At 44.9% G+C, this 16313-nt stretch overlaps 1 protein-coding gene across 2 annotated transcripts in view; it reads right to left on the reverse strand.

The window, feature by feature from the left end:
- Positions 1 to 4964: 4964 nt before the first annotated feature.
- GRIN3A (glutamate ionotropic receptor NMDA type subunit 3A) overlaps positions 4965 to 16313 on the reverse strand; it is a 151189-nt gene continuing 139840 nt past the window's right edge. The window contains exons 7-10 of one of the 2 annotated variants that reach the window (XM_077912747.1): positions 14658 to 14822; positions 13762 to 13838; positions 8784 to 9112; positions 4965 to 6815 (exon numbers count right to left, since the gene is read on the reverse strand). In XM_077912747.1, the coding sequence (XP_077768873.1) occupies positions 6769 to 6815; positions 8784 to 9112; positions 13762 to 13838; positions 14658 to 14822 (618 nt within the window). In that variant the 3' untranslated portion in view covers positions 4965 to 6768. Of the gene's footprint in view, positions 6816 to 8772; positions 9113 to 13761; positions 13839 to 14657; positions 14823 to 16313 lie in introns of those variants that run through there. The other variant, XM_077912748.1, reaches the window with a different exon arrangement.

Below are 16313 nucleotides of genomic sequence, written 5' to 3' on the forward strand. Positions count from 1 at the left end.
AAGTCCCAGCAACAGAGAGAGAGAGCTCCTAGAGACATTTTGAGATAATTACCAAAAATAGTGGTGATTTTTGGACAGTGAGGCTTCTAACTACGGAAGAGGCCAATGAATGGGCTCCAGGAATACCCACACATTGTATACAAAATTTTGTTTGTGTTGTATGTACATTCTTCATAGCTTTTTTCAGATTCTCAAAGGAATTTTGAAGCTTCATAAATCCCAAAAAGGTTAAGAACCACTGCTCTAGGAGGACCTGGGTAGCTCAGTCTGTTAAACGTCCGACTCTTGATTTTGTCTTAGGTCATGATCTCAGGGTCCTGGGATTGAGCTCCACATCAGCCTCCTTGCTCAGTGGGGAGTCTGCTTGAAGATTCTTTCTCTCCCTCTGCACTCTACATCCCCGTGCATGCATTCTCTCTCTAAAATAAATAAATCTTTAAAAAAAAAAAAACGGGATCCCTGGGTGGCTCAGCGGTTGAGCATCTGCCTTTGACTCAGGGCATGATCCTGGAGTTCTGGGATCGAGTCCCACAACAGGTTCCCTGCATGGAGCCTGCTTCTCCCTCTGCCTGTGTCTCTGCTTCTCTCTGTTTCTCATGAATAAATGAATACAATCTTTAAAAATAATAATAATAGAAAAATTTAAAAAAAAGAATCACTGGTCTAGATCCATAAAGAACATTTTAGAAATTGCTTTAATGCTATATGTGATTCCAACTTCAAGGACTTATTGATCTCTTTTTTCTTTCCTCTCTCTTGTTGTTATCTTGGAAATTGTCTTGGCAATTTGGACCAAAATTAGGGTTGATGTGCTATAAGACATATATCTTAACTACATGGCTTGGCTCCTATATTCTTACCTCTATAGGGATCTTTTTCAAAGGTGCTCAGCTATTTGTTAGCTGTTGCATTCTTACATGAATTTCTATTGGGATTCCTTGTTTCATTTTGTTTTTTAATCTCTGTCCAGATCCACAGGCATCTTTGTTCTTCAAGGGCAGGAGTTCTGTGCACCTAGTACTGCGTGCATGCCATTTGAGTGATGAATGTGATTTGTTATTTTGGGGATTCATGGGAAGATTCTGGAGAATAGAGAAATGATCACTTGTCTTCTTTCAGACCTATTGGGATGGTGATACTTCTTTTTTTTTTTTTTTTTTAGATTTTATTTTTTATTTTTTCACGAGAGACACAGAGAGAGAGAGAGAGAGGGGCAAAGACACAGGCAGAGGGAGAAGCAGGCTCCATGCAGGGAGCCTGATGTGGGATTCGATCCCAGGACTCCAGGATCACCCTGGGCCAAAGGCAGGTGCTAAACTGCTGAGCCACCCAGGGATCCCCTGATGCTCACTTCTTGAAGGAAGCTGTATGCTTCTCTCATCAATTTCCATGATCAGTTGTTGGTGGGAATGCCTTTAAATTTTGATCTTTAAGGTTTTTGCTAAGGATTGTCCAATTGATAGATTGATTGTCATTGATAGATAGACCCAAGTACTGGTGAGTACGCAGAAAAGTTTTGACTAGTTCTTACCATGGAAGTCTACCTGATTTAACATGATAAGACAGCTACATTGAGAGTTAGTAAAATTGGTGGGTTGTGTACATGTTGGATTGGGTTTATACAATAGGAAGTGTGGAAGGTATGGAAGTAACCTAAGCATTTCCTAAATCTGTAATTGTCCCAGCACACAGAAAAATTGAGCTTTACTCCCTGGGGATTTCTCCCTAAGTTTTTTTTTTTTTTTTTTTTTTTCCTAATGTCAGATATTAAGGTCTTATTTGTAGCATACTTCACAGGTACTAAAATTAGGACATAGAAAGAGCACTGTCTTCTTTTTTAAAAAAATTTTATTATAGAGAGAGTGTGTGCAGAGAGAGAGAGAGAGAGAGAGAGAGAAGCAGATTCCTGCCACAGGGAACCTGACATGGGGCTCAATCCCAGTACCTTGGGATCCTGACCTGAGCTGAAGGCAGGCGCTTAACTGACTGAGCAACCCAGGCACCTGGAAAGAGTGATATGTTTACAACGTAGTCCTCACTATTCAGTAGTAGGCCTAGCCCACAGCACCCCGGGCAAGTCTGCATGGTTAAGTTAATGCAGCTCGTTGCTTCTGCTAACAGTTCCTCAGAAGTCTGCTTTATTGGACCGGTGTGTAATTCAGACCTTACTCATTTTTTTTTTTTCACTCCTTTAAGTGGAAACAATTTTTCCTCATATATTGAAGTAACTTCAAATTTGGATTATCCTAAATATAGAACTATGTTAAATTTCCTTTCATGGTGATAACAAAAGGAATTATTATGAATTCTGAAACTGGTAACTCTGAGGTAATCCATGATAGCTATGGCTTTTTTTGTAGGTTTAGTCTTTTTTTTTTTTTTTTTTTTTTTTTTGAGGGAAATTGAAGACAAAGTTGGAAGCATGGTATATTTGTATTAAGAGTAATGCCATAGGATTTCAGGTTACTGAATCTACAGAGTGGAATGGTTTGAAGATTAGGATGTGGGAGTTAAAAGGGACCTCAAATCATGTCCTTATTTTAGAGATGAGGAAACAGGTCCCAGGGTCACTCAGTTTAGCAGCAGAATAAAAATGTGGCAATCAGACCTCTGTTTTTTCTTTTTTTCTTTTACCCTAAGTGGAGACAGGTACCAACAGAATGCATGACATCAGGAAGATAATAAACGAAAATACCTTGAGTCTTTTAAGTCTTTCTGAAAATTTGTAATGTAATTAAGTAGGATCTCTGCCAGGCCCTCGGTTAGGACTTTTTCTTCCCCTATTCCTTGAGAGTTCCCATAGTACTTTGTTCCAGAGCAGGACTGAACCAAAGGGATCTTCGATTTCTCCTTATTCACCCAGCCCAGGCCATTTGTGCATTTGTTTAGTGCTTATTGTGATTCCAGGCACTGGGCTAAACGTGTTTCCTGTGAAGTCAGACTTTGGATGAGTATGGCTCTGCCTCTTGTCAGCAGGTTACTTCAGCTCTCTGTTTCAGGTTCTTAATCTATAAAATAACTATATTACAGAATTGTATTGAGGATGAAATGAGTCAATATGTATAAAACATTTTAACAGAGTACCTAGCAACTAGTAAATGCTCAAAACATTAACTTTATTGCAAAGAAATTGAGAGGTCAATTTTTCTTCTATATTTTCTTCCTATTTCTAAGAATAAAGAATAAAGACTGACATCTTTAGAATCTAGACCAAATGTGTTTATTTAGGTCTGTCTCTCAGTCCACCTGTCCTGGCTAAGTGATGTCATGGCCAAGTCATTCCCAGTCATCAAAAAGTTAACTTCATTTGCTCACTGCCCTACCAACAAATTGAATGCATGTAGATGATAGCCAGTTCCACCTAGCTGTGAGGACCCTGATTTTTTTACTATAACCCTCTTTTAGCTTAAAATCCATTACTGGTTCCTGAAGTCTTTGGGATACAAATCCAATTTAGCATAGGTATCTTGCCTCTGCTTTTCTCTTTCCAGTCCAGTCTGTTACCCACATGTGCTTTATGTGTATCATTGAACTATTTGATGTTCCTAAGTTTTTTGATTGTCATGGTTTCCCACCTCTGGAACTTAGCACATTGCTTTTTTTTACCTGGGGTGTTGGTTACCCTCCTTTCAATTTCTCCACTGCGAGTATGTGCATGCACGTGCACACAACCACACACACACACGCATGTGCACGATGTGTCTTTCTTGCCTCTACAGTACCCGATGAGCATTTATCAGAATATACACCATGTTGTTTTGCCAGTTTGTGTCTCCCCATTGAACTGAGCTCCATGGGGTCAGAATCTGCTTTTTATTTTTCTCTCTCAAGCAGCTAGCTTGATGCTTGGCTCAGAATAAACATCCAAACAATGGATGATTGTATGATGCAAAACAACCTTCGGTAAGTTGGCAGTTGAATTAAGTTACAGTAGGTTTATATTTGTCTGAGATTTGACTTGAGTGTATTCCAAAAGAATGTGTGTGAAGAATGCATCCTGCTAGCAGGTTCATGATGGCAGGTTTGCCAGCAGCTAAAACTGCCAGGTGTGTCAGAAACAAGAGTGCCTGAGGCTGCAGGACTGCTGAGGGATTTTCAGGTATATTTGTACCAGTTCTCGGGCCAGGAAGCCAAAAGAGACGTCTAGAACAGCTGTTTCTCTGAGACTTGTGGGCTGCAGTGTTGAGTTCAGTGGACATGGCAATACAGGTGCAGTACGTGCATTGGTTTCCTTCTCTGTGGAGCTGGGGGGCAGGTTGAGGCATGGGTCAGACGCACTATGGCAGAAGGACTGAAGGGGAGTTGGAGGAAGGAGAGGGAGTTAGTCATAAGGCAATGATCAGAATCCTGACGACGTCAAATAGGTGTTCTGGAATTGCACTGCCTGTGTGTGAATCCATCTCTGCCACTACTCTTATTAGCTGTGTGAGCTTGGACAGCTTCCTTAATTCCCTGAGCCTTAGTTTTTCCATCTGTAAACTGGCTGTCTAGTTTATCTACTTTAGGTCTAGAAAGCCTGTGTCTTGGGGTTTTAATGAAGCTTAACATATGCTTAATAAATGTTAGCTTCTAGATCATTGTGTATTTACAGGTTGTGAAAAGGACAGATTGTGAGATCTCAGAGACTATGCCCATCCTATTCACTCTTGTGTCCCAGCACCTGGCACGTAAATACAGGCCATGTAGCAGATGGTTGTTGAATTACTAAGTGAGGGTGGCCAGGGCAGAACTTTTTAGAGATCTCTCAGTATTGTGGCTTTTCCTAGAATGTCTCCCAGATGAAGCCATTTCATTTATACTTTGTGATGCCCAGGCTCTGAGTTTTCTCAGCATACTTTGTGCCACGTTGACTCTACTGAGGAAACAGTGTACATTATAGCATGAGTGAGTCTCCTGTGAGGAAGGGGCTGGTCCCATGTCCACATCTGAATCCCCAAAGACAATGCCAGCAGTACACCAGAAAGTGAAGTTTCTATCTGAACATTTATTCCACAGTCATAGAAACTGAAGATGGAAAAGACCTGAGAACATCTAGTCCATCCACATGGTTGTACAAGAAAAGTGGCTGGAGCAAAACAGCCTGTTCACTTCATGCTCACAAGACAGCATTTCAGTTCTTCCTGGAGTGGAGCGATTGCACACACATTAAAATGAAGACACAATGCAAACACTCTTTACAAACCTTAAGAAAATACTTCTAAGTACATTATTTTCATAAAACAATTAGGAACTAAACTTAAAAAGAGTGAGGGACTCCTGGATTAGATGGGTGGCATTAAGGTGAGTAAAGAAGGGAATAACTCAAAAGTGCAGATAGTGAAGTGGTTTTGATGATCAGAACTCAAGTTCTTTCCATGACTGGTTGAATTTTCTGGTTTGCTTATCAAAAATGAGTTGGGAGGAAGAGAGGCCCTAAAGTAGTTTCTTTCCCCTTCATTCTTTATCCACACCGAGGAAACGCTTATTAGCTCCAAGGCCCTATGAGACCCAGCAACAACACTGAGAAGCTCACTGCCCAGAAGATGTAGCTCGGTTTGACTTGGCAGTTGCTTCACTGACCACTTGGCTGGTTGGCGCAGAAGCAGCAGCCCCGGTATAGGGTTTGTGCAACAGCAAGATCCATGAATAATGGAGTCCCCTCCAGGCATGTTAAAGACCTCAAGTGATTGTGTCCCTGTGGCTGCCCCACTTGTCTGTTCCTTTTTTTTCCAACTTGTCTTTTAATTGTTGGAGGAATCCCCCTTGTTCCTCTACCCCAAGGCATCCACACTCTGGGGCCTTATAGTTACTATTTACATGAACCACGTTGCCCTATCTGTTCCTGCTCACCCCGCCGTATATTATTGTGTGCTTCCTGTGCCAGGAACTTCCCCTTTGGAAAATGGGGTGGGGTGTGCTACACAACCAGGCCGTCTCGTTTCCCAGCAGCAGAGCTTGGAAAAGAATGGGCCTTCCTGATCTCATGAAATGGGAGCCCGGAAGAGGAGGCAAGCATCCCTTACCTCTTTCTCCTTTACTAGACTACCACCCTCCACCTGAAGCCTTTGCTCTTTGTTTTTTTGAGCCCGAGGGAAGTTGAAAGAACAGGTGGAGCAGAACAGAAAGGAGGGTTTTCAAAGGACCCACCATTTCATGAACTCTTTTTATGAAACACAACACACTGTTTCACACACTGCAAAACACTGGTCAGTTACTACCGATAACGACAACCACTGCTACTTGAGACTGCTTCATTCCACCACAAGCAACTATGCAGTTTCTCTTCATCCAGAACATGGAGGTGTTTCAAGCGATGCTGATGGCAGTAAGCCTGCCTCCAGCCCCTGCTGCTGCTTGCCCCGTCCTGGCCACAGTTTGGCCAAGTAGTTCCTCAGTAGATACTGGGGAAGCCGGGCACTGGTCATCCGCTTTGCGGGTAGGCAGGGCCGTCTAGCTTGTCACCACTGCTCAGAGTGCCTCAGTAGAGAAGCTTAAGGTAAACCCGAAATACAAAAATCCAAACTTACAAAACAGAGACATTAAGGGATAATTAATTGCATTACAAAAGGATTCTTTACTTTACAAAAGAATTCACCTCTGGGTTCCTTTAAATAGCCAGCTTCTCAAGTACAGTTAGTATGAGTTCAGTTACAAAAATGTCCATGTACATCAGGAGCATGGCTGTCACGTTGAGTTGAGAGGTACACCCGCACGTCAGCCTTCCGGGCCGCGCAGAGCATGATGGCAGGGTCTACGGCATCCTCAGCAGTTGCAGACAGGTGGGGATGGCTATGAGGCATCATCTTCCAAAGGTAGTTGCAAACCTACGTCTGGGCCTGGGTGAGAACACGGGAGGACAGGGTATTTCAAAGCAGGGTTGTCCTTTCTGTTTCCAGGGCTCCCCCCCCCCCCCGACCCCAACACCCGTCGTTCCCTCACTGTTTCATCTGCAAGGTTAGGAAGTCTAACTAGAAGCCTCTTACCTCCCTCATCAGTCTCTGTGCCTCCATCCACCCCAGGGGTTTCTCAGATAATTAACCAAAGTGCTACCTAATTATAGCTGAAGGTGTTCTCTTTCCCTGGGGGCCTGGGGAGCTCCTGGTGGGAACGCAGGAGAAATTTTTTGATTGCGAGCCTTTCCAGGGATGGGTAGCTGTTACAGAGCACAGTGCGGGGGACAGTGCTGTGGATTCGTTGTGGGCATTCCCGTCGATGAGTCTGGAGCAAAGGAAGTGATAAACGAGGAAGTCTCGTCCTAAGTGGTCCCCTGGGGTGGGAGCGGCTGTGTGGAAGGTGAATCAGCAGGTGTGTGCTCACATCTAAAAACCTCTTAAAAGGGCTCTTCTCTCCAGCCTGGGAGCAGCCATCGTTCTAGAACAGTGCTTCCTGAAGAGGAATTTTTGGATCACATGTGTCAGTCACCTGGGGGAGTGGGGTTAACAGGTTTCTGAGCCAGACTCCCCACCACTTCTGGGAAAAAAGGCCCTGGTAATCAGCATTCTAATGGGTTCCTAGCTGCTTCCCATCTACTCTAGCCCTGGGAACTGATGTCCCATGGTTCCCCATGACGTGCCCTTCCTGCATGTGTGACCACGCCGGTGCACCCGGGACAGGGATGCTTAGGCAGACGGGGAGGGGAAGCCAGGTTACTGATGATCAGTTCCTTGGGGGCGTCCGATGGGGCCTAGGGGAGAATAGGAGGGACCACATCTGGCCACAGCCCCTCAGGGAGGAGTGGGTGTCGGGCTGGGAGACTGCTTGGTGGTTACCTGTACAGAGATGGACGGCACAGGGCGCACCGTCCCAAATGTTAAAGCTTGTGGTGTTTGCAGGGGAGGTCCGCTTTTGGGATTCCTAGAGCTAAGGGGCTAATGTGTAGTTCGCAGAGCCTTTTAACTCAACCCACAGTGCCAGCTCGCTTGCCCCGTGTGGGCAATAAGCAGGGATAGTCCGGTTTCATCTAAGGCCACGTCCTTGCTTTGCTTTTTTTTTCCTTTATAAAAGGCACACTCTTGCGGAGATGCTTTGCTAGATTAGAAGTACAGTCCTATTCATGCATTAGCCAAATTGTTTTTTCTGGCCCAGCGCTTTGGTTCTTCAGCATGATGGCCATTTTTAACACCTCTTTTGTCTGTCCTCTGTTCCCTCTCACCACATCCCTGTCCCCTTCCAGAGTGGCAGGTAAGCCATTCCTACTAAATGTTGGTGAGGATGGTGCTGGTGATGCGGGACCCTCTCAGAAACATGACTCTAATCAATCCTTGGTCTGCTGTGACTCTAATGAGTTCACTTCATTATTTACGGACCCACACCCCTGGCTCTTATCCAGCTCCCCGGTCAGAATGTAGGAACAAGTCTAGATGGGGGGAGTTAGATCAAAAGCCACACCCCTGGATAATCCTGTTCCATACTAAAAATAAAACTAGGTATGAGTAAGCTTCTATCTCTTGTTGGTGACAGTGCAGAGAAAGGGCTAAAACCCCGAACTACTAGTGTGGCACCCGATGAGAAGGTTAGCAGGAGCCAGGGTTGCCTGGTCATTCATAGATCCTTTCCACAGAGTTTACCCCTAAGATACCATCCTTGCTCCGAAAGACCCCTTACCCTGGAGAGCTAGGGAGTTGGCTTGGGAAGGCTGATTTTTAGGCTAGGATGGGCAGACTTGACCTCTAAGAAGACCTAGACCTCCGCTTCCCCGCACTTTTGTCAGTAGTTACAAAAGAGCATCGCAAAGTGTCTCAAGGGCTCAGAGGAATGCCCAGAACCGAGAAGGGGAGCGGCAGGCAGGGTCACCTAGGACTCACAAGTCCGGTTTGTCCTTTGATACTCTTCAAGCTCCGTCTTCCTGCTCACAGCCAGCTGCAGCTCCTGCCGGATCACCTGAATCTGCTTCTCGAGCTCTGAGAGTTCCTGCATCACTGAGTTCCGAGCTCCACTTAGGGAGTCCGCCTTCCCATTGGTGGTCAGCGAGGCGGGGAGCTCTCTCCTCCTTGGAGGGAGCGGGATGTCCTGGTGGGTCCGGACGCTCAGCTGGTTTTGTCCTCCCTCATCACTGAAGATGTACTTTCGCCGGTTATCATGACTCAGATTGGAAGTATTCCACACAGTGAGCTGACGGGGTCCCACACTGGACCTGGGAAACAAAGACACTTTAGATTCACCTTCCACTCTGCAGCTCTCAAAAGTGCTGCTCCCCATCTGTTGGCCATTTCAAACTGAATATGGAGCTGGATGTGTATTCAGAGATGAAGTAACAAAGCCTCGGATGGACTACCTGCTGGGGTGGTGTAGGGACAAAAAGAGCCATTTTACAGTTCTTTTCAACTGAAGTTCAAAGCTTTGCCAAGACTTCCGCTGCCCTGAAATTGGAATGGATCATCGGGAGGGCGGAGGGACCAGGGTGTGGCATATATCTTTTATGAAGAACCTTGGACGTCTTTCCATTTCCTTGCTACCAGTGAGGCTGAGCGAGCAGCACCGCCTTGAAACATTCAATGGCTACAAAAATGGTGCTTTAGTAAAAGTGAGAATCTGTTTATTCACCTCTTGGACTCTAAGCATAAGCCTGCTGATAGATACCATAAAACAGCTCATCCTCTGTCCCATAGGACTACCCTGATGTTTACTACTTGAGTTTGAGGAGAATATAAACATTCAAGTTGCGGGTTTCAGCAAAAAGTGTTCCATTATAGGGAAGACTTTATGTGGGTTGAGAATGACAGCTCAGGTCTGAAGCTAAAAAGAAACCCCAAGAAAGCCTCAAATTCTTGCTGGAATAATGAAAGTCAATAGAAATAGATTCACAACCCTCTTTCAGGCTTGCTTCAAACCACCTTCCACTGTCTCGGAGAGATGGCTGTGAACAGCAAGAGCTACTGCTGGACGGGCCCAAGAGAAGGGGGATTTGGTGCCCGAAATAAACTTTGACAGTTAGATGCAGTGAGAAGAGTTTCTTGCCATAAGAACAGACTAGAGCCCTCAGCAGTATGGCAGTTGCTCTCTTCTACTCTTGTAGGAGGAGGAGGGTTATGACCATTTTTGCATTGGTCATGGGGCGAACCTAAGTAGAAACACTCTGTTAAGTTCTTGTGCTTTTGTTCCCAACGATGTAACTGAATCAAGACTTTATTTCTGGGCTCTTTCTTCCCAGGAGAAGAAGGGGAGGACCTCCAGGGGAAGGAGTAGAGGGAGGGCCAATAAAGTCTTGATTCAGTTACATGGATGAGAACAGAAACACAAGGACTTAATAGGATGATTCTGTTTCATTTTGCCCTCTGGTTGACTGCAGAAATGGTCATAATCCTTTATTCCTCCTTTCCATCCATGTCCCTCGGTACTGGGACTTTGTGGCACAGCTCTATCAAGGAGGATTCAAGGGGAGAAAGTCTGGCTTTCCCTCCCTCTTGAATTTAGTCTGGTTTCATGACTTGTTTTGGGCCAAACTAGCAGAAATGGCAGGCAGCAGTTCCACACTTAAACTTTTAAGAAGCCTCGTCCACCTCCACTAAGGGTTTCTCTCAGAATCCTGCTGCCGCAATGTGAACAAGTCCAGACTGATCTGCTGATGATAACAGACAATGTGGAGAGAGTTCCCAGTCTCCCCGGTGGACCCAGCTGAGGCCATAGACCCACCAGCCCTTAGCTGCTTTCCCCCTCTCCACAAGCTGGCTGCAGATGTATGGGCAAATGTAGCCAAGATCAGCCAAAGTCTGGCCCAGACCAGTAAACTGCGCAGCTGACCCATAGATGCTAACTCGCAGTTTTTTAAAAAATTAAGTTATTGAGATAATTTTCTTACATAGCAAAAACCTAGATACCTGCCCCAAGCCATTAAAACACATATTCCAAACTACCCTGCAGTTCATTTACATTTCTCATAGTTTAAGTGGCATATAAATGAGTGAGTGGTACCAGAGCTTGACTTTCATGTGTCCTGGGTTGAGTAAAAGTCTATAATGAACCCACTTAGAGCTCCGCTGGCTTTATTATTTTTTTTTTTAATTTTTATTTATTTATTATAGTCACACAGAGAGAGAGAGAAGCAGAGACATAGGCAGAGGGAGAAGCAGGCTCCAAAGGCAGGCGCTAAACCGCTGCGCCACCCAGGGATCCTCCGCTGGCTTTAAACCTTGGTCAGGGGTATGGTTAAAATTTTAAATTCTAGTCCTATAGTTCCCTTTAATTTTTCCTTCAAATCTCTTCCAGTTGAGTTTGAAAAATTTCGAGACAATCTTGTTTGTGTTTGTGTTATGTGGATTATAATTTTTTTATACCTTGGGGCAAGGAGAAAGGGAAAATGAAGGTGTATTGGAAACCTAGTGGGATGAAGTATAGACCAAAACTTATATGAAATCCCAGGTTGAATACACCAAAGACTGGATAGTGTCTTGCAATATTTACTTTTTTCTCTGCATTAAGTAGAAAAAGAGCAACATCTACTTTGGTATCATGGCCCAGAATTTCTTTAGGCCTTTGCTCAAATCCATATGTTAATCATTTGTTCATCATTTTTTTTTTAAGCTCAATTAAATCTTTATTTTCCAGAGGGTACACACACATCCATCGTCCCTGGTCCTCAGGGCCAGACTCATCTGCATACACCCACTTATCTATGGTTTTATTCATTCTATAAATATAGAGCATGCTGGAAGGATGCCAAATTGTAGCAGGCACAGGCATTTGTGTAGGTACTCTTCCAAAAAAGAGGCAAAGAGTTTTCAACCCAACAAACCTAACTGTAGTACCACAGAATGATTCATAGTAGGACACCTGCACATTTTCCTGGCATGTCCAGAAATCAGGTAAGTAGAGATAGCCAATCTGGTTTTCTCCAGAGCTTTGTGCATATATCTGGGAATAGAATATAGAGAAATAAGCAAAAGCTGGATTCCATCACAAACTCTATCAAGTGCCCTGGTAATCGACATGTGGCTCTGGGCCACCTATGAATAGAAGATGACAGACACTGATGTCAGATTTGGTTTCTCATTGGAGGCCTCTTCAGCATTTTGTTATGTTTTCTATGGAAACTTCCTGAGCCTTGGCATGTAAGGTGACCAGTGGGTGAACTGCACTTGGCACTTAAAATGAGCAAAACGAGCTTCCACAGACCAATTCTGTAACCTTGGAGTTCAATACTCCACTGGAGCATTCAGAAAAGGGATGACAGCTATGGGACCTCAAACACTCACTGCATTTGAAAGGTTATGGGTGGGTGCTGGGTAGTAGGGAGGTGGCACCGGAAGTGCAGGCCCAAGGTAAGCCAGGAGGGCATGTTCTGCTTTAGTGCCTCAAAATAAGGGGCTTCAGAAGGGAATCTGCCAAGAAAGTGCATACACTGAGTGAAAGACACATTTGGTGCCCAACTCAGGTGAGAGAGATGTGACTAGGAATCACACCACGGTTGGAAATGGGATCACTGGGCTTCCTGTTTCTATTATGGCTGGTAAACAAATGCTTTGTCATGAGATGATGTCTTTGCTGCCATGTCTATCTGTGTTCCTCTGGTTAAAAATTTGTTTTAATTGCAGAGAAAACACATGTAACATGACACAGGACAGCTGTGACCTGATTAGTCTACAGCTTGTCGCTGACAGGGCTGCAACGTGATCCAGGAATACCACAGACTGAGAGGGCGAAAAGTGCTCACTGACTGGAAAGAGAGGCTTCCAGAGAGAATGGAAATGGTTCTGACAAGCTAGATGCACACTGGAGACATGGGCACAGCAGCCGTCCCAGAGGAGGTATAAACAATGAAAATGAATGATGCCTTTCACCCCCTTTTTCCTTCTCCTCGATTAGGAGTGGGAAGTGTGAGTGGCAGATTTCAAAATCACCCAGAAGGCCAAGCTTTGAGCTGATGATCTGCCACAGATGAGAGTTATTTGGAGGCAGTGCCCTGAACTGAAGGCTCTGGTGTAAGGGAGGAAGAGGAGGAGGAGGACGACGAGGAGGATGAGGAGGGGAGGAGGGCCACGGGGCAGCATGCAGCACAGCCGGCCCCTTTAGCTGCAGCAGTCATCCACGGGCTGGATGTGGGGAAGGCGGGAAGCTTCGGTTTTCAGGTGTCCTCTATGCATTTACTGCTTGTTACTTCCTATCCATGAGATGCTTTTCTGGGCATTTGTAGTAAGAGTGCCAGGAAACGAATTAAGCAGAACACGTCTGTTGCATATTTCAAATATTCCTAGGAGTGCTGGAAAGGAGTGGGGAGCAGAAAGGCCCCACGGAGCCCACATGCCAGAAAGGGCACACTGCAGGAAATGAATTATGTGCAGTACTCATGAATTAAGGTTTGCGTGTATTTTGTACACAAGAACAAGAGCTAAAATAGCTTCATTCCCGGGGCTTTACCTGTATTATTATCTCAATGAATCCTTACAGCCTCTCTAGGAAGTGAGTACTGTTTTTATCTCAATTTCACAAATGAGGACATTGAGGCCCAGAGAAGTTAAATAAATAATTTGCCAAGCCACACATACGGCAAGTATCTGGGACAGGTTATGATCCAGGTGCCTGACTCCAGAGACCACAGCCGTGCTTTTAACCATACGTGGCCTATAATGCTTTTCCCTGTCCATATGTACAGAGAATTTTTTTAAATTCTGTCCTATTTCTGTTTGAAACCACACATACTCTTACTGGTTGTGTTATCAACAACTTGGTCCTGATCTGATCTGAATTATTTACACATAATTTCCCCTATGTGTAGGGAGACCCAGTTACATCTCTCCGCTTTTATTTTCACAAACATAAAGACACCTGGCGCTGGCCTCTTCTTACCTCTTTTCCACACGTTTTGTCTTGAAACGCTGCCGCTTTTCCTCTCCGAATGATGTGTTTAGTGCTCTATGTAATCTCTGGCAGGAAGAACAGATTCACAGGTAGAGATTATTAGAAACATACAGTTAATTGTGTATCTCACAGTTAACAGATCTTGGGCTCTCGAAACAAATTTCCAGGGATGCCTGAAAACGGATCAACCTTCAGCCCGAAATCTCAAGAGAACCAAATTCTAAGATATTATTCTTATCTAGAGGGCGGGGGGGGGGGGGGGACGGAAATAAAAAAAATAACTTGGTAGGAAGCTTAGAAATGCTCTGATTTGTAAAAAGGCACGCGATACAATGAAGATACAACTAGCGTGTGGGGCAAGGGGCCTTGCAGAAGTGCTAGAGAGGAGTGTCAAAAACTTAAGTGCTGGCATCTGGGTTACTTGACAGAAATTCCATCCTGTGGCACTCGGCTTTGGCACCAGCCAACTTCAAAGCTCAGGGCCACTGAAGATGGGGACAGAACAAGGGCCGCTGGGTTCATCTAAATGGCAACAGGGATGTCAAGCTCACTTAAGGAGTTTCAATTCTGGCTAGAAAAGTCTTTAGGAAATACACTTCTCACACCATCTCTTCAGGTTGTCACTATTAAGTGAAACGAGGCTGAAAACAATTCTATGGCTTCCATGTGGGCAATAGTGGAGGGTTCCATGAAAGGACAGGGAGTTATGGGGTAGGCTAATTTAAGAGGGAAGCGAATTAATGAGCTAGAAGGAACTCCGTCTTCTACACCAACTGTCTACACCACCCTAGTTTTCTTGGGAACTTGTCACCCATCTGACTTGGCCTCTCCCATCAGTGGGAGTTCTGAGGTTAGGATACTGGGCAGGATGCTGTGGCACTCACCTGGCTGGTATGGAGCCAGTACTGTAGCCTAGATTTGTTCTTGATTCGTGGTAGTAGGAGCCTGTACACTATGTGCTCACCAATGGTTGTCAAGATGGATAGACCAAATCCGATGCACAGCAGCACGAAAAGTCCAGAGAAGTGTTTGATGCCCATTTGCAAAGTCTATGGTGGAACAGGAAAGGAAAGGCCATGAATGTGTTGCTCCACCTGGCCCCATGCTGATACATTTTCCTGGGACCCAACGAGAGCTGGAGATCACCCCTCCCTGTGTGCTTGACCGGCTTCACTACAACGTGTTGTGGATGAACCAGCCTGGACCGAGGGCCACTGCCCGGCACACTTCCTGGGAGCTACGCACATATAGTCCTATCGTATGACTGTTCCCAGTGTCTGGACCACCCTATAGACTCTAGAGAGAGACTGAGAGGTAGAGGGACAGAGACCAAAAATTGAAACAATTTAATGTACTAAAGTGCTGCAGAGTTGTCAAGGAAAGAACCTTTCTCAGGGACACAGAACGAGTAGGTTTAAGGGGAAGAGATGATGAGTTCAATAATTTTGACATTTAGATCTGGTGGGAACATGGAAATCATCCACTTCAATGTTCTCATTTTACAGATGAGGAACCTGGGACCAGGGGAGTGAAGTAAATTCATGCAGGCCACAAAATTAGACAGTCACAGAGGAGGAAAAGATAGGACCTAATATTTATTGACTGCTTACTTTTTTTTGCACTGAGCTAGGTATTAAAACCACAATTTACAGTTGAAGACACTGAAGTCCTTGCAGCTTTTAAGTGACAAAGCTGGTCTATAAGTCCATGTTTGTTTAGCTGTGAAGCCTGGGCTCTTTCTGCTGTACACCAGAACAGCAGCTAGGGCACCTGGGTGGCTCAGTCGATTAAGTGTCCAACTCTTGATTTCGGCTCAGGTCATGATCTCAGGGTCATGGGATCGAGCCCCAGGTTGGGCTCTGCACTGGGCGTGGAGCCTGCTTGAGATTCTCTCTCAATAGTTACAACAACCATATGTGGCAGGTACTTTGCTAAGTGGTTTACATATGAGATCTAAGAGAATCCTCACGAGTTCTCTATGAAATGGGTATTTATTATTCAGTCACGGGTATCAATGACTACAGAAAAGACAGACTTTTGACACAGTGAGTATTTCAGGCACTGTTTGAGAAGTACCACAGGATTCGGATAGGAGGGTTACGTCCCTGCCTTTAATGGGCTTGAGTCTAGGGAGGAAGCAAACAATTTATACCCCATGATACAGACACTGATCCATGCCTTCTCAGTTTTGTGGAGAAGTGGGCTCATGAGATAAGACGTAAAGGGAGAGAGGTAGAATGTGGAGGCTTGGGTGAGATGTAAGCACTCTGGAGGTTGCAGAAACAGGGAAAGAAGTGACGTCTGGCACCAGTGATGTAGGGGGTTGTGAAGCAGACCGTGGTGGCTGAGGGGTAGGTGGTGCAGGAGGCATGTGCTGTGAGGAAGAACCATACTAAGCCAGTCCTCGGATGCCAGTGCTAAGAAGCCTGATGTCATCCCTCTGCCGGGGGCTTTTGGTCATCATCCTCATCATTGATAATTATTTATCACTTAATATGTGGAAGGCACAGCTTTGAACACTTTATCACTCACAACTTGCT

Source organism: Canis aureus, chromosome 10 (genome assembly GCF_053574225.1).
Source record: "Canis aureus isolate CA01 chromosome 10, VMU_Caureus_v.1.0, whole genome shotgun sequence".
Taxonomy (NCBI): Eukaryota; Metazoa; Chordata; class Mammalia; order Carnivora; family Canidae; genus Canis; species Canis aureus.